Source organism: Pezoporus occidentalis, unplaced genomic scaffold (assembly GCF_034315485.1).
Source record: "Pezoporus occidentalis ecotype Australia unplaced genomic scaffold, CSIRO_AGI_Poc_V1 ctg44, whole genome shotgun sequence".
Lineage (NCBI taxonomy): Eukaryota > Metazoa > Chordata > Aves > Psittaciformes > Psittacidae > Pezoporus > Pezoporus occidentalis.
In genome coordinates, this window is record NW_026915769.1 from 2,240,704 (window position 1) to 2,262,123 (window position 21,420).

Sequence of the window (21,420 nt, forward strand, 5' to 3'; positions counted from 1 at the left end):
CGTAAGATCAGGTGACACTGCAACAACTTTTGGCTTTTAAAGCCTCATCTAAACTTAATGCAGATCCAAACACTGCTGGTTTAGATACTGCCTGAAATGCATAAATATGCTTATTTTGTGGTAAAGTCATTCACTGTTGTAGAAATTATTGCCTTTTTCCATGTTTAATTTTATGGCTTTTTTAAATTCACTGTGGCAAACAGGAAACCAAAATAAAGCCACTGTCGTATTGGTAAGGTTTCAATGTGAAAGTGTGCTTCCTAAATGCTCTGTGGTCTGCTTTTGAAAACGAGAAGCCTTCTCTTTGTTTACAGGCTGCCAGTGCTTTGTGCTTAGTCAGTGGATTCTAGGCTGGATTATGAATCTTTAATATTAATTTTCATGCTCAACCCTGAAGCCAGTTAAGCTTTCATACCTTTGATCTCTGCCTCCTAATTTTCCCAGAAGTCAGGGGTAAAAAGGTCATGGAAATCAGGGTTTTCTTTCTTTGCTGCTTCTGGTGACTGGGCTTCCTGTTTTCCCATTGGGCCAGATGTGTTAATGTATTTTGTTTTTCATTTTGTTCATTACTGAACAGTGGTGACTGTGGGGTGATTACACCTTTGAACTCTGCAGGTTAACTTTGAATGTGCCTCACTAACATGGAAGCAGAGCAAAATCCCTTCACTGAGGTGGGGAAGTTTGATGTTGCATGAACTGAAAAAAAAAAACCCTAAGTTGAACATGCAGACTCATTTTTCCTTCATGATTTCTAGCACTCCTGTTTCAGCTGTCTGCCTCATGGTGAATTTCAGTTTTCAGCTCAGTGTTTAATAATGCAACATGGCTCATTTGAGCAGACATATACATTTGCCCTAAAAGTGATATGATAAATCGATGTGTCAGAATTTAAAGCACCACTGGAAATTTTACAACTACAAATGCATGTGTCTGAGCATTTGACACAGTTCAGAGATGTTTTATATGAGTATGGATGGATATGCTTGAAAGGACAGGTGTGGTTTTGAGGACATGTGGATATTGTGTCAGAGTTTTAAAATGATGCTGCTAATCCCCTATACTATAGAAAAGTAAAGAAAATGGTAAGAAAAGCAGCTTTTCATGAAATATATGACAAATTAAGTGCTGTAACAAACATTTCCATGTACCTGCATGCTGCTTTGTAGTCTGAAGCACTGAACAGGAAAACGAGTCTAAGGTACATTGAAGATTGTTAGCTACATGTGATCTCTTGTGGTAGCTTCACCAGCCATTGTGCATAAGGAGAGGCATGGTGTTAGGGCTGACACTGGGAGAACAGGCTTTGCAATAGAGCACTTCCTCAATCCTCCATTGTTTTTTACACCTGTTATTTAATGCAGCAAATGTATCCCAAGCTTAAAAGGCAGTATTGAAATGCAGATGTACGAAGCACAGACACAGAACTAAAGGAATGAGGACAGGAGCGTGAGACCAGGCAGGTCGAAGTCAAGTATGTTTTCATGTACAGGAAGAGCTCTCTGCAACTTGTCTGCTTCCCCCATGTACTCTGTGCCTGTATCAGGCTGTTTAATTTTTTAGCCATTCAGGTAATTGAATATTTTTTGCTTCAGTCTTTGCACGAAGGAGCAACTACAAAGAATCAGAGGCCTGACTTTCTGTGAGTAGAGAGAGCGTATTTCTGCATGTTTGTCATTTCAATAAGCATTACGGTTCTTTAGTTCCCTTGTAAAATTAAAAAAAAAAAAAAAAGATAAGAATCGTGTGCAGAAAGATGTTTCCAGGTTTCTAATTAAGACGTAACCAGGAAGCCAAGAGGTGAGACAGCAGATTTTGGAGGTTTGGCGGGTTGTATTTTAATTACAGTACTTGTCAGTCTTCAGGGGCTTGTACAAGGGCTGTTAAGAAAAAACCCTACAAAACAAAACCCACTTGAGTCTTATTTATTTTTTAAATATAAATCTCAAATTAGTCTTTTCTAGCAGAGCTAGAGTTATAGTCTGAGTACCAAAAAGCTAGAATGTTCTTTGGGATATTTTTCTCTCACTCAGGTGCTGAACTATTAAAATAATAAAATAACTGTGGCTAGATCTTGTTTGATTTGTATCTCTTTTATGTTTTGTCCTTTTTTTCCCAAAAGTTTTCCAGTGCTAAATTTCTCTGAAACATTTAAGTAACGCATAGTGTGTTTCCTTCTTTAATACCCTGTACCCAAAGCCTCTTTGTGATTCCTGTACATCTACACTCTTGGAAATGGGATGTTGGCTCCTACATTAGGAGGTGCTTCCAGATTTTTCTTTCTAATTCCTTGGCATTTTCTAGATTCTGACTTCAATACCATACAGCACAGGACAGGCAAAATAAAACATTTATTAATGGTTTCAAATGTATTTTGTTTTTAGACACAGTTTAGCAATCTGAGTCTTCCTTTAACAAAGTTTCTGAGGACTTCTGGAAATCAGGCCTCTTCCTAGAGGGACTATAGTGGAATCTCATTATAAAATTATAATTTCAGCTGAACTTCAGATAATTTTTGGAAGTCTGCTCTGTAATTCTCATGGAAGACCTAAGTCTTCTATGACTTTGATTTTTTCAGTTGTTTTTCTGTTGGTGTCTGTGTGTGTCAGACTTGTATAATTTTGGAATTGGGCAGTCACCTTAGAGACTCACTTTTCTGTATCACTGGTGGACAATTTTCAAGGTGAAAGATGGTATCCCTTTTCTTATTGTCTTCCAGCTGTGGTAATCCTTCACTAACTTGTCTAATGTCTCTCTCCAGCCCTTCACCATAAACATTTTTCTACCCCATGAAAAGGATTGAAAGAGACAAGAATAACGGATTGGAGTTTTCTCTCCAAATGTGCTCATGGTTCCCACCTTCAGGGCAGAGCTCTGTTGACTGTTTTATTTAGGCTGCATCTTCTTGCATTTAACTTTTGCTGGCTATAACCTCTGATGAGCTAATTTTGGTTGGGGTTTTCAAAGGAAACCCAAAGGTTTGATGCCCTGTGCCAGATGGTAGCCAACATGTTACAATTTTTGGAAAACCCTAGCTTTAAACCTAGAGGAGAATGACTGGGCAGGGAGAGTTTACATGGTCCAGAGGCTTCTGAAGAGGCATTCTGAGAACTGCTAGAGGATGAAATGCAGGAAGAGCAATTGTCTTGACACTTTTCTCTGCCCATGTGATATACGTATCTGTCTGTGTATCTGTCTGTCTATCTATCTATCTATCTATCTGCCTGTGTAACATAGAAGCAAGATGGTTTCCAGGGGCAGTAATACTGGTGCAGAGCACATCTGTGTATATCCAGATCTGTTTTCAAATAGCTTCTACACTGTGCCTTTGCCTGCTCTAGGGAAGACCAGTTTTATTACAAGCAGCTGGTATTGACTGGTGAATAACTCACCATAAAAGCTTTATTTTGGAAGAAAGCCCTTTAGAGGAGTAATTTTTATTACTGAGATTTTTAATTCTTCGTCAGTGTATAGGGCAAAAGTGATTTACATACATGAGTATGTAAATATATATTTACATGTATTTACATACATTAGTATGTAAAAGTGATTTACACATGTGAGTATGTAAATACTGATCCTTACTTTCCATGACTTGCCATATTTCCCAGCTAAAATTTGCCACTTACTTGCAGTATTTTTAGTGCTGAGTTTCAGCCCTGTACCTTTTCAGCATACTTATGGAAGTACTGAAGGTACAGATTAGAGATACATGAAGCAGTATTATTTCATGTTTGGATTGTAAACTTCTTTGTGGACACTAAGCCTAGCAAAACTTACTCGAGGTTTGTATATTCAATGAACCTCAGTAGCCAAACTGAATTACATTGTGACCAACATATTCGAATGCTTGTGTTTCCCAGGATTGCCAAGGTGGGTGTGCTAGCCCATCTGTATTTTCTTTATCTGCTTTTGTTTCACAATCTCTTGTATATTAAAACCCCAAAACTTTCTTAGTCATCATGACTGCTGATAAGAGGCAGAAGTGTGGGATCTAATCAGAAAGTGAATTTAAAGAATGCACAAATTTATATGAAATAAAAAATGTAGAATTTTTAACCTAGGCTTATTGCTTTAGGTAGCTCTAGTGAATGGATTTTGCATGTCCGTGATTGCATTACTCTTACAGGAACAAGGATTTAGCGGGATTTAACACAGAACCATAGTATTTTTGCAAAAGTAATTTAATTTTCCAAATAATAAATTGGAGGAAAGCATTACTGCCAACTTTAAACAGTCAAGGCTGTTTTTCCTGTAACTGTTCGGAAATTGTTATCTTTGGCACCTGGAAAACTTAACTCAGTTCCTTTTCTTTTTAAAGGTTCTTTACGTTCCTTCCTATTTTGCAGGTGATTGTTTTTTATAGTTACGGTAATCAGCATATGGGGACTAATATATATGTTGTTGAATGGTTATCAGGCCCACTTGACCAAAATTTTAATTCCAGACTTCCATATTTTGCAGTAGTTTAAGATAAAATGCCTTATCTTATGGCAGGGATCTAGCTGGTGGGTCTGTTTAACTCCTGTTAGTAGGAGCATTCACTCTTTTCCCTTTTGAAGCTGTTCTTTCTGGGACCCCACTCATGTCCCTTCAGGCTAGAGGTCATGGTGGGAGCATGGGACTGTTGTCATCTATTGGCAGGTCTACTGCTCCTGTAAAACAGATAAGACCTAGAGACATAGGTACTAGTAAATGTTATTATTGTAGAGCTGCTAGTTGCTACTTGCTTTAGGATTGGTGCAGTCTAGAGACATTTTAATGAGGAAAAATAGAGGGCGTTAAAATTGCAATGCCTCAAGACCCAAATTAAAAACAGTAAGCGCAAAAGCATCTCTTTGTATTATTTCTCTGTGGCTTGGAAATACAATGGTTATATGGTTAAAATAATATGGTTAGTCTGGCTCTGTTTTATATTCCTGATTACTGCTTTGAATGGAAGGAACACATTTCAATGACTTTTAGACATTTGCCTCCTCTTTCTGTATTTTCAGGTTCTAATTGACTGGATTAATGATGTGCTGGTGGAGGAGAGAATCATTGTCAAACAGCTTGAAGAGGACCTTTATGATGGACAGGTGCTGCAAAAGCTGCTAGGTGAGTTCACACAAGAGAAGGCAGCCTCAAAGACTGGAAGGGGCCCAAAGTTTATCTCTTTCAAAGCTGAAGACAGCAGCAGGTCTGTGCAGTAACTCGCCATCTTACCAAGTATAGTTTGTGTCACTGATAGCTACACTGTCAGCTTCTCCATCTGTTCTTCTCAGGCTGTCTGCTGAAAGGGAAGGAAATCCAGATGATTCCTAGGTATTTTTTTTCATGGACTGAATATAGTCCAGACAGCTGAAAAAAGATGAAGCGATGGCAGAACAAAGGTGAAGAGATTTGTGTTTACAGTGGGGAACCAAGAAGAAGCCATGTGGTCCAAAATTTTGTCTGCATAATTTGCTTCTGAAAGCTCTTGGGCTGAGCGCTTTTTTGAGGTCCTGAGAGAATTACTTTTAAGGGAAAAAACACGAAAAAGAAAATGCATGGCAGCAGGCGCTTATGTACAAATAATTCATGAAAGGATATACTCAGTTAAGCAATTGTGATTTTGTAACCCCCTTACATCTTTGCAATGTGTGTGTTCATGCAAGAAGCACAATAGAGAAGACCTTATGATGATGCAGTGATTTATGGGGGTGCTTTTAGTAAACAGAGAGACTTGAAGCTTCAAGTGCCATTGTAATTCCACACTGTTTCTTGGAGACAGTCAGACTGCTCTCAGTTTACTTACGACATGATTTCAAGAGTGGGCTGGAATGTGGGATGTTTGTGTCAGAGTGGGGCAGGAGGACCTAGTGGTGCTAATTCCACTGGTGCTAACAGATGCTGCTTACTGAGTTTTCTGCATATGTACCTTAAAAAAAGGTTTGCAGTGTTTTGGTGAACACTCACAAACTTTTAAAATTGGTTAACGCCACTTAACTTTGTGCACAATTGAAACTCCTCAAAAATAACTCGAGAAATAAAACCAGAGTGCTTTTAACACTCTGTGGTCAGACTGCAGCTGGGGCCCTCCAGACATGGTGGGGAGCAGGGGTGTAGAGTTAATTTTAGCTGAACAGTATTTGTATGAATACAGTTGTACTTCTTAATACATAGACACTGCTGTTTCAGCACCATTTCACCGTAGCCATTTGTCTCAGCTTTCACTGCTTTCTTACGCTGCCTGTGAAGGAGTTGTACATACATACATCTGTGGCTCAGTTGGACTTGAGCTATCTTACAGGTGGAAAGGTGGGCATGAATATTTTGCAGCCTGAGACTCCAGCTGGAATGGCTTTTCCTCATTTTCTTCCTGTTGAGCCTTTGGAGGGCAAATGATTCTCCCCTGACCTGAAACTATCGCAACTAGGCCCCATTCTTGTGTTGTTCTTCAGTAGCGTCTTTGTTTCTTCAGCAAGACTTAAATAACTGAATCTATCATTTTTCTGTTGTCTCACTGTTGGAGAAGGCAAAGCACTTCATGCTTGTGGTGGTGCTGCTGATGCTTGAGGCCTTAGAGTTAAGTCAGCCCTCTGTTGTGAAAGTCTTCTGTTGCCTGCGGGAAAGGCAAATGAAGTAGGGTTGTTAAACTTCAAGTAGTAGTTAGCATTCCTTGTGTGTTTCAAGAAAATCTGTCTTGATCAGCTTGTCAGTGGGATTATTTTGAAGCAATTTGGAGTAAGAGATTAGGAAATGGCTGTTTGACTGATTGAGGTAGAGCTTCTTGTTTAGTTCATTTTATTGAGGTGCAAGTAGTGCCGCTCAGAGAGGCTGGAGTGGCTTGATACACATGATGGTAGGGTGAAAGGAAAATTTCTGCTTGCTGACTGGCAGCTAACCTGGGCTCAGAATAGCCATAACACGTGACCAGAAAATTAATCTTGACAAATTATTTTAAAACATCTGAAATAATTTACAATAATAGTTGCATGATTTGGTAGTCAGTTTAAGAAAGACCTGGAGACATCTTGGCTAATGAAAGTTTTTCCCATTAATACTATTCAGACACTGATAAAAACTTCCTACTGTAGATCGACAGAAACAGTCAAAATGTTCAAAGTATTTGTGAGTTGATAACTCGCAAATCTTTTCTGTTTGAATTATTAAAGTACTTTAGTATTTGTAATTTTTTTAAAAATGGATATATGTGTCTTCTTCAGCTAGGTAAAAGGTCAGAAGAAACATATTCTTGAATTTAGGAGCAGAAATAGTTCCATTATTGGAATAATGGATTTTGACAAGTCTGAAATGTTTTTGGAAGAATCTTTAGAGTTGATGCCCATCCCATTTTGTGAAAACAGTTTTGTTGTAGTCTGAGGGTTTTTTTTGTTCCAAAGTCTGGATTAGTGTTATATAATTGGAGTGAGTTCAGCCAGTCCTGACCTCTTGCTCCCAGCAACAGAGTGAGTTTGGCTTTTTTTTTTTTCTCCAGGGCAGAGGGAGAAAAGAGATCAGCTGTTCCCATTGCTCTGGTGGCTGGAGGCCTCTACCCCACCTACCTCAGCTCTCTTTCTTCCTTTTTTTTTTTTTTTTTTTCTTCTTTTTTGGTGAAATTTAGTTCTTGTGTCTTTGGCTAAGGCCACAGTGCAGAGGAAGAGAAGAATGACTTTGGCCAAAAAAATTATATTACAGAAACAGAATTCAGATTTTAGAAATGGCATTTTACAAAATTTCCTGCATTAGTTCATTTTTGGAAATAATCAACCCTGATGTGACAATGTTATAACAACATGACAAGATTGTACCAACATACTTCTTTCTTTAAATTAGTTCCACTAAGCCAGTACAAATCTGTGGGTCATGTGAATCTATGACTCTTGATGGTTTGAGGAGGCAAAGTTTGCTTTAGCTTAAATTCATACCTTCAGCCAACCTGAAATAAATGTTACAAGGCTGAAGTACATGTTCACACAATATTTCCTCCTTTTTGTCCTAATTTAGCTTTTTTTTTTTTTATTTTTTTAGAAAAGTCCATTAAACCTGTGCAGATTCCTTGTGTAGAGAAGGCTGTGTTGTGCCAAATGCTTTTCAGCAGTCAAAGAAAATGGGTGGTACAATAAATACTGACTTGGTGCCTGTCTGAAAATTGTTATATATTTTGACACCTGATGGATGAGCATGTTCTGCCAGACCTTATTAGTTTTCTGTCACAGGTTTTATTGGAATTGACACACTTTGATGAAAGGCTTGCTTTCAGCTATTCTACTTTCTGAAGAAAATCATTCCCTTGGAAAACTTAATAGCAGAGCCCAGCTCTGCCCAGTGCTCTGTGCGTGTTATTCCCACCCAGGCCTTTGTTTAATCAGATTTTGCATGTTCTTCTTGTTGTGCTTTTTTATGAATACAGAAAAATTAGCTGACCGTAAACTCAATGTGGCAGAAGTGACGCAATCTGAAATTGGTCAGAAACAGAAGTTGCAGACGGTCCTGGAAGCTGTCCATGATTTACTCCGACCCCATGGCTGGACAATCAAGTGGAATGTTGACTGTAAGGACTCTGTTATGCTTTCTGTCTCAGCTTCACATGCAAGGAGGGTATGATAATCAATAGGTTGATCATATTCTCTGTGATGCAGTGTGTTCTTTAAAATAGTTTATTTGCATAGAGGCTGTTACCACACCCATGTATGGATTGTAACTGGTACTTTCTTCTATGGTCTTTGTTTAAGGACAAATGTATGTGGCTATAATGGTGGAAGTAATTTGTTTCTTTAAGGATATGCTTTTGTTCGAAAGTTTTTTGTTTGCTCCCTGAGTTTGAATCCCTACATATATGAGAAATATGTTAGTCATTCGAGTACTAGAGGGTGGTCTAATCCTTCAGGCCACCACAGTGTGAATAAAAGGATCCTGCATGCTGCTGAAGGATGCAGCTTCTGACAGCCCAAGCAGAAAGTGCCCTCTGTTCAAGTATGTTACAGTCCAAAAGTGAGAATGGAATTTGAGAAGTGCCTTTACCTAGATAGTGGGTGGGGTTCATCTCTTACAACCAGGAAAGCTTGTCTTAACACTTTGAAAGTCTGCTAAAAGCAGTATACTCCAGTATTCTCCAGTGCAACGGAAAGCAAGTGGTTGGGTCTGTCCATCTTCATTTACTCAAGAGGGAGCTGAAGCATTTGGACTCTTTAAGTTAGGCATATTACTTAAAGGGAGGGTTGAATCTAAGCTTTGCTACCTGTAGAATTGTATTGTAGGCTTTGTTAATTTAGGAGAAAGAGGAAGAAGGATAAAAAGAAAAAAATGATGTTGTTCACCAAAGGCATTTTTCACTGCCTTTTCTGCCTTTTTCCCAGAGCTGTTTAAAATAAGGCCTCAGTATTCTTTTATTTGCTTTGTTTATCTTGTTCCCTGCAGCAATCCATGGCAAGAATCTGATTTCCATTCTTCACCTTCTGGTAGCTTTGGCAATGCATTTCCGGGCTCCCATTCGACTGCCTGAACATGTGTCTGTACAAGTGGTTGTTGTGCGGGTGAGTATGAATTCAGAAGAAAAATTGATCAGAACAGTCATTGTTTCTCACTGATTTTGCAGTACTGGGCTGTTCTCATCCGTTCCCCACATCTCTTGTAATTTAGAAAATTCTTGTCCCAGTTATTCAGTGAGTCGCAGTCCTGGGAATGCATTTTTGGTGTGCTTAAATGTCCCCAGAACACCGTATCTTGAATATGTTTGGGACCACCATTTGCTACTGCAATGTCAAGCTAAAAATATGTGATGGGATTTTGTTGAAGAGAGAGGTGTGTCTGCAATTTCTGGCACTTAAATGATTTTTACCACGCATTTTTTATAGAGAAGCCATTGAAACACAAACAGCACAGAAAGGAGTTTCAGCGCGTAGAATCTCCCTAGTCTGGGAAGCCTGTTACTGATGTTTTACCCCAGTGACTTATCATGCAGACTTTGACATGTTGTTTTCCTTGGCATGCTAATAGACTTTCATCATTTCTTTCACAGCCTTGTGTTTTTGTTAGCTTTCCTTAGATATGCAGAAGAGATCTGACCCAAGGCACCCTGAGTTCTTGCCTCCTGCCTTAGATATTGCTCTGGTTATTCCTTTCTCTGTTTGTTGTTGACCATTTCCTTTCACTCTACAAAGACTGTACTTTTGGAGCATGTGTACTCTTGCTTTTTATGTTGCCTTTTATTCCAGCTGAAGCTTCTGTGCAGTATGGTCTGTAGCATGTGAACCCAGCTTCTCTCAACAGCTGTTGAAACACCAGGCAGAGCTGTTCCAGCTGGCACTCTGATCATGCCATGACTGTTTGCTGTGATGCTCAGGGCTGCTGTTGCAAGGCAGGCTCAGCTGGCAGCAGGCTGTGGAAGTGCTTTCTGTACATGCCATTTACTGTTAGAGCTGTCAGGCTTGCAGTAGGTTTCCTTTCAAGAACAGGAAAGAGAAGTGATCTTGGACTCCATTTTGCAAATGTGGATCCCCTTCCAAGATGCGGTTGCGTGGTGGTTGATTAGGCAAGCCTCATTTGCTTTACATTTGAATGTGTTTTCCAGGCTGCCTGCCTGAATGCTCTAGAGGTACAGAGTGTGATGTAAATGTGTAATTGATGAATAGTCCCTGGCTCACAGTGAATGTATGTACTATCTTTAAGAGGTGATTTTGAACTGTTTTCAGGTTGCTGTAATTTTTCATGTTAAGAACAGTGAGTTAGGTATAAAGTAACATGAATGTAAACAGGAGACTAATTTATTTTTATATTTCTTTTGACTGTCTTGGAAAAGTAAGGAAGAAAATGCAAATATAAGGTGGTCAACAGTCCTCTGACACCCTGATGCTAGAAATCTCCTTCTGCCCAGTAGTGACATGTCCTCTGTAACTGATAAGTCTGAAAAAAAACCTTAGGTAAAGAGGTAGAGCTTCCCTTTCCTTGTCCTTAGTTGAAGCTCTATGACCCTCCACCTCTGTAGCAAAGGGAAGGCTGTGGAGAAGGTGTTTTAACATCTTTTCGTGTTGGAGGCATATAGAGAAGACACCTACTGAGAGCATCTGGTTCACCAGAGTCACTGCATCTTGGAACTAGACAAGGCTGAGGTGAAGACAGGATGAAGTAAAAGCTGATGGAAACTAGGGAAAGAAAGAGAAAAAGGGCAACACCTCTGTCTCCAAGGGAGTGCCTGAAGGTGTCAGAGCAGTGGTACAGTGGGAGTTATTTTAAGCTCATAGGCCTGTAAGCTCTTGCTCTTGGACCTCAAGGCTGGAGTCCTGGAGATGGTTTGGCAGTTGCTGGCTGTAAGCCTACCTCAGCTGGCTGCATGCCAGAGGAGGCTTGTTTCAGTCCCCCTATCCCACTGTTAGGAAAAGCTTGCAACTCTTCAGCTTTGCTTATTTAAATGGAAACCAAGCACAGTATAAACTTGAAACATGTTTCTTCTGGAACAATAACTTGGCCTTATAGTTTGGTAAATTCAATTTTTGTAGTTCAGCATTCATTGTCTAGTCTAAAATTACATGCTGGTTCAGTAAGAGATCTCTTTAAATGGATTTTATTTAGCCTTTGTTATACTAATGACAAACAGAAGAATGGTAATAAGGTTAAAATTGTTCCTTATCCAAGTAAGAAAACTATTAAAAAGATTATTATCAATTCCTTGTTAAATGATCTCTTATTACAGATCCCAATAATGATTAGGGTTCTGTCAGACTGCATCAAATTAACATAAAGTGTCTGTTCTGAGAGATTTTAGTTTAAATGCCTCTTCTTGCTTCAGTATGTGTTTAAGGGGATTAATCAACAGTTTGTTAAGTGACTTCTTTGTAAGCTTTGCAGAAGTATCAAGAAAACCTTGCAAGATGTTGTGGGAGTATTGTGAAAAGCATACCCACACTGAAATTTTCTAAACTAGTTAAATCTCACTTTCATGGATGACTTTGGCACTTCTGATTATCATTATCAACTTTGTTGAGCTGTCCTCAGGCTGTGCAGATCACAAGGTGCTTCTTGCCCAGAAAGGCTGTGCTTCCACTATGAAAATAAGAGGGTCATACTGGTTGAGCATGTTACTGCTTAGCCAAGTTGTGTGCGTTTCCATAGCCCAAGCAGAATACCTTATTAGCTTGGGTAAGTGTTGTATGCTTTTCCTTCTCTAATTTTTAGTGTTCTGCTCCATAAAGCCAGGTAATAAAAATGTTAATATATTCATATATATATGAATATTATGACAGCACTATGTTACATGGAAAATATTTATGTAGATCTCCATGAAATGATGGTTATTCTGCCCTTCCCCTAAATTCTTCCTTTCCTTTAGCATCTTGACAGACCAAGACTTTCCTAAGGTGCTGTATTTTAATTAAAAACAGTTATTTGGAGAGGACATTCTGCTTTATCTTCCTTGCCAGGAAGAACCTTTACCTGTCTATCTGTCTGCCAGTATTACCCAGAACAACTGCAAGACTAACTCCCACTTTTGTTTATATTATTTTATAATTGACACCATGAGGTAGCCGCTTGCAAATGTAGAGTTCCTGAAACCTAGTTACTTTTTGAAATCCATGTCCAGAATTGGTTTTCTTGTTGGTTTTTGTGTGAAATAGAAAATTTTGTAACCCAGAAGAGCCCAAGAGTCCATGAAGTCCAAGTTACACATGAAGTATTCTGGCAGAGTTAGATGTATCTTCTAATTAAGAAATTGTTAATAGCTACTCCAAGTGCTGAGTTAAGAGTCTAAGATGATATGTGGTTTAATATTGGTGTCACTCATGTGCCTGTTGTTCCAGTCCTCCTTACTGAGGGCGGGGAGGAGAGGAACTCTGTGGTTTCAGTGTGTGCTTCCAGTGAGAACTGAAAATCCTGAGATTTTTCTTCCAACTAACTACTACCTGATATTTGAAACATAAACTTGCATGGTGAACAAATACCCTAATTCAGGAAAACAAAAGCATTCTCAGGAGTAAGTGTAAAAATTGTTCTTAGGGCTCACTACTGGTTATTTTTACAGGGCTCAGGAATTGCTATCTTTTGCACTTAGCTTTCCTCCTCATCATTATTTAAATGACAGCATGTCCCACCTTAGTGCTGCTAGGAGATGTGAGGTATTATGACAGTAATTCCCTTTTAGTCTGGTGTTGCAGACTGAAAGGTCAGAGGCAAGGCAAAATGAAGCATAAATGTGTCTGGTAGCAGTGGTGTAAGGAATCAAAGTTTTATCAAAGAATGACATTTGCTTTTGGATTGCAAGGCCAAGGGACCTAGGCTTGCTGTGTGAGCAGCCTGCTCAGCTGCCTCAGAGGAGGCTACACAGAAATGCTGCCATTTGCACCTATTGGGGAGTCAGTGTTGGCATGGAGGGTTTTGGAGGCATTATTCACTAGTCACCACTTACTGAGTTTTTGTTCACAATTTATAGCATCTTCTCCCTGGGGTACATGGTGCCTGGAAGGTCCAGAAACCTGTATTAATAAAGCAGAGATGTGGTGGGATGGAATAAACCAACGTTGTTTTGTATGCAAGAAAACATTGCCCTGTCAGATGCTTCCTCATTTTAACATCCATGCTGTCATCCTGGCTTGTCTTACCAAACTTTCTGGCGCTGTTCCCGTGGCTCCCTCAGGGCAGCAGGATGAGATGTATGCATGATAGGGAAGTGAGGGGCTGTGAAGACGTGACCAGCTGACAGTATCCAGCACAAGTCCCAGCTCAGGCACAGGGCTGTTAACAGCACAGGGATGGGAGACAGCAGCTCCCACAGTGCTTTCAGCCAGGCTCCCTGGGAGGTGGCTTGAGAAAGCAACTCTGTCTTCATTTGTTCAGTAGGGGATGGAAGAGCAGGAGTTCTTCTTGCTGGTTTTTAGATTTCAAGTTTTATTTCTTAGATGGCTTCTGGGGAAGGGTATATTTCTGTTCAAAGCTGTTCTCCCTAGTAAGTTCTTGTTTGGGGTTCAGATGGTGAAAACGATTGAGATGGCATATGTGCAGGGAGCTTGTGCCTGAGGGGCGTGGTTTCCCTGCGTACCTGAGCTAACAGCTTTATTAACCCTGCTGTAAGTCATTCTGACAGACCTGGTTCCTAGATGGCTGCTGAGATATGAGCTCTTAGTGTCAGCTTTTTAAATGCAGAGAAGGGAGGGAAGAAATTCCTTCATTCAGGCATAAAGCTGTATCCCATAGTTTTGGAAGGTAGTAGTATAAAAGGGACCCATAGAGATGTTAAGAGAGTTTTTGACTTGGGTAAAAGCAGTTCCATCCTCCAGGAGGCACGTGCCACATCTCCAGAACTGTGGAGAAGCTCAGAAACATTTGACCCCATCTCAGGGGCCTGTGTCTTAACAGACACAGAGCTGAAGAAGCTGCTTTAAAGCTGTTTTGAAACTCAGTCTCACTGCATGCTAACTTTATATTGGCTAGGAGTTTCCTTATTCATTCAGAAATTATCCCAAGGAGAGAAACCCCAGTAACAGGGAAATACTGTCCATTGTGAAATCACCACTTTGGATTGTTACGCTCCCTACCTTTTCTTAGTGGATGTGTTCCTGACAGGCATGTGGCTGATGGCCTCAGTAACATGCTTGTTTTAGGAGACCTGCCCTCCTGCCTGGAGAGCTCTGCCAGCACACCAGAGCCCTGGCATGGAGGCAACCGTGGGTGTTATTTCAGCTCCAGGCCTCTCTGGAGAGCCAGGCTGCCAATTGTGTCAGACTGTAAGTTGACACCATCACAGTAACGAATCCCCTTGGGGAATTTAAGACAGGGTTGACAAACTCTTTAATTTGTGTTCCAGGCACGATGTTGACTCCTGTCTCAGGAGGAGAATTGTTAGCGAGTTTGTTGACTGCAAATATATATATGTGCACACATTTCCCAAACATCCATTTGGCTGTCAGCCTGATAAATGCCACTGTTCTGGGAGCGAGCCCTCCTATGTCAGCTGTTTCACCTCTACCTCTACAAAACTTAGCTAGCACGCTTTATCCAGTTTTCCCTCTGGGATTCTGAAAGATGCTGAATGATGCAGAGCCCCTAATGAGCTTTTCCATTACTAATGCCGTCTCAGTTTCTAACTCCATCTTCCTTTCCAGAAACGCGAAGGCCTCCTTCAGACCACTCACGTTACAGAGGAGCTGACGACTACGACAGAGTAAGCACAAAACACATTAGCTTTGGAGTGTGTCTGTGGTGCATGATGTGGGACCATTTATGAAGACATAAGAGACACTTAATCTTCCCCAGCCCTCGCTAAATTAACAAATTCCCTTAATGTGGTGCTTTTTTAACTGTATAGAAATAACTTGGTCTCTGGAAATATATTACAGAAGAAAAAAGTGTCTTCTTGTCATTCTTTTGTTACAGAAACTTTTAACTGAATAATTCACTGGAAGTGGCCTTTCTGGGCCTTTTCCCCCCTCCCCGCCTTCTGGAGGTAGCCATATATAGAATCACAGAATTACAGAATTACTTGGGTTGGAAAGGACCTTAAGATCATCTAGTTCCAACCCCCCTGCCATGGGTAGGGATACTTCACCAATTTCTGTCTAGTGCTGTTGCCTCGCTGAAGTGAAGGTCTTAATGTAGATATTTTGGGGAAGAGTTAGTTTGACAAAAGACAATTCTTTGAAATGCCTCTCAAAACTGAAGTGATACCCTGCTAAAATTGTAAGGAGAGATGGTCTCTGCTTTCTGTAGTACCTCAGAACTAAAGATCAGCAAAAATAAATACATAAACCTTTTACCTCTCCAGTTTTTGAAACAGATTACTTTGCTTCATGTTTTTACAATCTGTTTTATGAGGAGAAGGCTAGACATGCACTTTGGCTGGAAATAAAAGCTGAGATTTTCCTTCGCCTGAAGGCAACTCTTCTAAGAGGAAAGCTTACATGCGCTCTCCTTCACTTTATCAGTGTATTGCCTCCCTGTAGAGTTGGCTCAGCTTTCCATGACTTTGAAGATAAATGAAGTACCATGTGGCTAACTCAGTAGGGAAGATCATTCAGATGGAAACACTCAGAAATGAGGTCATAACATCTCTGTGTGGACATTAAAGATCTCAGTGTTTTTTTTTGTAGGATCAGAGCTCTGCCTCAGGTTTGTGGGCCAAAATTCCTCCACTTACTCCTATGCTCTTGAACAGTGTAGTTAGCTTATCCTCTCCCTAAGATGGGGTTTGTAAGACGTAATCTGTGGAGTGGGGCTTAGACATTTTTTAGCAAGAAAGATGTTTGCAGATTTGCATGTGTTCTTGTACACGTATTTTATTAAGTTATTTAATATTACACAATATGAAGGGTTTACTGTTTAATGTGTTGCATACCCAGATAAAGTATAGCTATGGAAAATGCAAGGATCAGCAGAATCCAACATTTGTTGAATACTTTCAGATTCCTCTGTGCAAATCAGGGCCTGATTCCCAGCTGATAAACATCTGATATGTCTGGTGATGTCATTGGCTGTGTATATAATTCATATGTACCAGTTTTATTTACATAATACCCAGGTGTGATGTATGTTTTCTTTCTTCAGAGAAAACAGATTAAAGTGAGATAGATGGCATTGTTCCGTCTAAGCTGTGTGGTAGCATGTGATGGCTGTATTTTTGGAAGCTACACTGAAGTACATTTGTTCATTCACTCTTCATCATAAAACTAGTTATGTATAAGAAATCACACTTATATGTAAAACATAATTACCCATTTCCATTAGTTTCAAATGTGTCTCCCTGACATCACTGGTGGTCTGTTGGGGACATTCTGGCAGCATGTTGGGTCTGGTCTGCGACGTGCTCAGTCTCCTGACTTGGTAGGAGTGGTTAGCCCTCGGCATCCTTCAGGAAAAAGCACGTTAAGTCCACAATCTTGTCTTTTCAAAGTGATTATTCATGAACTAACACAATATTTTTGAATGCTCTGACTTGCAGGATGATGATGGGAAGATTTGGTGAGTAACAGTTGACTGAACTTTTTTATTTATGTCAGGCACAGAAATCTTGTCTGTTTTCCATCAGCAGATCAAGACAATGGATTGAGCAATTCCATGGGGCTGGAATGTATTGCGGGGGGACAGGTTTCGTTATCCACACAGATCTGGAGCGTAATGGGTAGAACTAGATCATCCAGTATAGAACCTGTGCTCTTGAGACTGGTCTCTGTTGATTTGCTTTAATTCGTAAGTAAGTGATAGAGAAAATGCTACATTTGGAATTATTTGCTAGTACTGTTGTTAGTGGATTTCAGGTAAAAATCTTTATAACACCCAGGAATTAGAGTACACCCTCTCCATAATGACACTGTTTAATTTATAGATAGAATCATAGAATCATAGAATAGTTAGGGTTGGAAAGGATGTTAAGACATCTAGTTCCAACCCTCCTGCCATGGGCAGGCACACCTCACGCTAAACCATGTCACCCAGGGCTCTGTCCAGCCTGGACTTGAACACCACCAGGGATGTGAATACATGAAAATTACTGAAACAAAGGTGTATGGTAGGAGGTCTAAGAACGCTGTTTATCTGTCCACTTTCAGTGACCAGTCAGCCCTCTCTAATTCCTTTGCATGGAGTATCATATCTCCACTGTGATCACTAGATTTTAGAGTTTAGACCTTACCAACAATAGATCTCATCTTCTAAACAAAAACCATGTTTTTTTTTGGTATTGCTGCCAAGAGGCTTCTCTTTTTGCGTTTAGTTTTGTTAGCGACATTAAGAGATGTGGGCTCCGTTAAAAGACCATGTGTGATGAAAACAAGTCACTTAGTTACACTATTACCCAGTTATAATATATGACCCATTTCCCCTCTTGCAGAGTATCTACATTAATAAATAATAACGTACTTAGAAAATAAGTAATGTCATGGGTCTACAAGGGCTAAATAACATATCTTCAGATACCAGAGGAATCTGGATAATAAATATGCTTGTTTATTTAACAATAGAAAACTATCCAAATTTGTTCTATAAATTAAAAGAATTAAAATGTGGAAAAATTGTTATAAACTATGTTGAAAATTTTAACATCTTAAAGCCCACACACTTTTCCAGCATTTTTTATGTAGGGTTTTCTTTGGTTTATTTTTTGTTTGTTTTTTAATGCAACTGCAGATGGTTGATTTCTAATTTTTTATTGTTTTATTGGATAAAAAAAGGAAAAAAAAAAAAGGAAAATTTCAGTCAGCCTAAAGCTGCCACAATGTGAAATGCTGCACTAATATAGTCAATTTAATAGATTTTAGATTGGGTTAGATAATATAAAGCCTTGAAGGTCCAAATTTAATTTAAATCTTTGTATAAGCTCTGCTCTTCATACACTGCTGAATTGGATGTCACTTGTGTTTAGTGTTAAGCTTTACTAAAGTCGCGGGTATTACCAGTAATTTGAAATTAACCAGATTAATACCTAATTTTGATGCAGAGTAGTGGATGCAACCATAGATATCACTGTAGCTGTATGCACCAAACCCAAGTGATGTTTCAGTGGCTGCATTGTTTAAGTTAGGATTTGGACATAGTCAAAAATTGTGTTTCATTTTAATTTTTCTTCCACCTGCCTATTTTGTGTACCAATTTTGAATGGCAGAAAAGGGAGGTCAGTTAATAATATGTTTATTTCCAGTTACCTCTAATCCCCAGGAGAGTTTGCTCTGGCTAGACACCAATATAGGGTGATAACTTTTAGCTTGAGTCTCTGTTACATGGCTTTCTGAGAAAGACCTTTAAGCTTGGAACACATAACGTGCTTTCTATACTTGGCTGTCAGAGGTGCATTGATTTATTTATTTTTCTCCCTAAACCCAGAGCGTGATGCCTTTGACACACTTTTTGATCATGCACCAGACAAACTCAGCGTAGTCAAAAAGGTAAAAAAAACCACAACACTTTTATTTTCTGTACTGCTTTTTTGTTTATGCTTTTGGAAAGATAACCAGAAAGATCTGGAAAAAAGGAGAAGAGGACTCTGAAATAGTGAAAAGGCTGTTTATTCCCCAGAGATTGCTTTTTCAAAGCCAGCTGATACTTGGATGCATTGGCTTCGCTCAGGCTTGTCTCATTACTCTGGTTTATTGGCCAAAGCTTTTCTAAGTAGTGCTGCTCAATTCGATCAAAATTATGCAGGTTAGAAAAGACTACTGTGCAAAGTATTCACAGTGGTACAGATCATTCTGACTGGATACACACATTTATATCCCAAGCACTGTCCTCCAGCTAGGAAGGGCTGAGCTGTATGCTAGTGAACAGCAGGCAGTGGTGACCAGGCTCAACAGTAGTCAGCCGTGCATGCATCTTCAGCCTCAGTCTCCCCAGGAAGCACTTGCTGTTTGTGTTTCAGCTCATTCTTGTACTAAAGATGATCTTCCACAACTGGAAGATATTTTCCACAGTACCCTGAAATGTGACTCACCCATAAATAAGTTTGATAAATACAAAGCTTTTACAGAAGAAGTGATTTTGTCACAGGGTTTTTCACCTAACACTAATGCATATGGTTCTCTGGCCTCTTGGCCATCATTGCAAAGCACATCTATTCAGACATATTCTTGACATTGCTCTTCGTGCTAGGCAGAGTGGAGAGGTAAAGTAGCTGTTGACCTCTGCCAGCTTGTGCTAATTTTAGAGAACACATAATGGGGAGACTCCACTTTGTTCCATCAGCTACTTCCAACCTGGCTGTTGCGCTGTTAGAACGGTAGTATACAAAGATCAGTCCTGTAATTTGTCCCTTCGCTTTGCTGTGAAACAGAGGATGTAAGCATTTAAAATAATGTTTTGAAGTGTCTGGAAGATTTTTATCTTTCCAATCTGAAACATCTTCTAGGATAGTGTTTTTAGAGTTGATAGAGAATGAAGTTAGCTCTGTACATGCAATAAAGTTTTGACACCCAACTTTGTGTCCCTTTTGGAAGTGTTGTAAGCAGGCTGGCAGATTGCTGTGCTTCATGAAGTACATCTGCATGTATCTGGCTCATAGTTCCAGGATCTTGCAGGTCTGCTTTCTGTGGGAATAGAAATGCCAGACTTGGGTTACATTCTGACTGTAATTCACTAATTGATATGCACACATCACTCCAGGAGTAGAGGTCTATGCAGAACAGTGTACTCATGGCATCTTCTCTTGGGAGCCTTAGCTTAGTGCTGCTGATGCCTTGCTCTCTGGCAGTGGATCTTCTCCAATAACCTGAAGAGATTAGTTTGGAAAGTAAATGCAGCTACTGCTTGCTTCATCTTCACAAACAGCCTATAGGAGAACTGATGTCATCACAGCTTTTTCCTGTGTGACTTGATTGACTGATTGATGGCTTGGCTTCTCGAGCAAAGATTTGGAAAGGGCTTTACCCACGCTTACTACAAGCACAATGACCAAGGGCATGTGGGATATGCAAATGTGATTGGAAAAAAGGGTGTTTAGGCAATCAGGAAGTGTCCAACCAGGACTGTCATATCCTGAGCAATCTCAAGCTACCCATGCGCTGGTCCGCCTGCATACACGGTTGGATCTGCAGCTACCCATGCACCTTGTCACCTACTGTTTTGACCCTCACCCATCCATACAGACAAGCTAGAGTAAGCCCTTCCAGCCTGCGCAGTGGATTTTTTAGGTGAGGTGCAGTTTGCGCAGAACTGGCCCCACCTTTTACACCTGAGGTTTGACTGCCACGGCCTAGCTAGCTAGGACGGTGACAGCAAAGTCCACAGGTCGTAGGTTTTGTAAGAGTGTTCTCTTAGATGGAAGACCTTGCAAGGCTAGACAAGCTCCATCTACCCGGGTTGGAAGATAGGAGTTTTCCTTCTGAACGCCTCTAAGTCAGAATCCGACCTAGACGCTTGATGTTGTGCTGTTGCGTCATCGGTCGCTAGAGATTGACCCAGGAGATGACAGTCCTGTTCAGAATGTGTGGGTTAAAGCCCTTCCTTAATCTTCGTTAGTGATGACAGGCCCATGTGACTAAAGTGTGCTTTATTTGCTAGGAAAAATAACTAGTAAGCTGTATGTAATAGCACCATCTGGTGACTGTTGGTGTATGGTGCAACAAAAAAGACTATGAATGGGTTGTTTTCAATTTTATGTACTTATTTGTGCAAAAGCAAATACCACACATGCATATTTATTAAGCTAAAAAAAAAAGTCTTGGAAGATTATGTTAACTCTTTCATATAGGCACTGACTGTTGTGTCTAACATCACTGGTTCTGGTGTTTTCTTTTATAGTCTCTGATCACCTTTGTGAACAAACACTTGAATAAACTGAATTTGGAAGTAACAGAGTTAGAAACTCAGGTAGGACACTTTGGGTTTTTGTATGTAATCTAGCTGTGTAAATTGCAATGATAGGCACTCTCTCCATAAAGCCTTGTTATGGAACTGTTAATCTTTGGGCATGTTAATTTATGGATCAAGGGTCTGTCTTTTAAGTAGAAATGACATTCACTGGTGCTTGCCTCCTTTCCCCTTGTTTAC

The 21,420-nt window shown here is 39.9% G+C and overlaps 1 protein-coding gene across 3 annotated transcripts in view; it reads left to right on the forward strand.

Moving 5' to 3' along the window:
• PARVB (parvin beta) overlaps positions 1-21,420 on the forward strand; it is a 70,462-nt gene that overhangs the window by 33,399 nt on the left and 15,643 nt on the right. For all 3 annotated transcript variants that reach the window (XM_062634890.1, XM_062634892.1, XM_062634891.1), the window contains exons 4-10: positions 4,992-5,094; positions 8,372-8,512; positions 9,379-9,494; positions 15,054-15,112; positions 16,886-16,905; positions 18,763-18,824; positions 21,172-21,240. In XM_062634890.1, the coding sequence (XP_062490874.1) occupies positions 4,992-5,094; positions 8,372-8,512; positions 9,379-9,494; positions 15,054-15,112; positions 16,886-16,905; positions 18,763-18,824; positions 21,172-21,240 (570 nt within the window). The remainder of the gene's footprint in view (positions 1-4,991; positions 5,095-8,371; positions 8,513-9,378; positions 9,495-15,053; positions 15,113-16,885; positions 16,906-18,762; positions 18,825-21,171; positions 21,241-21,420) is intronic.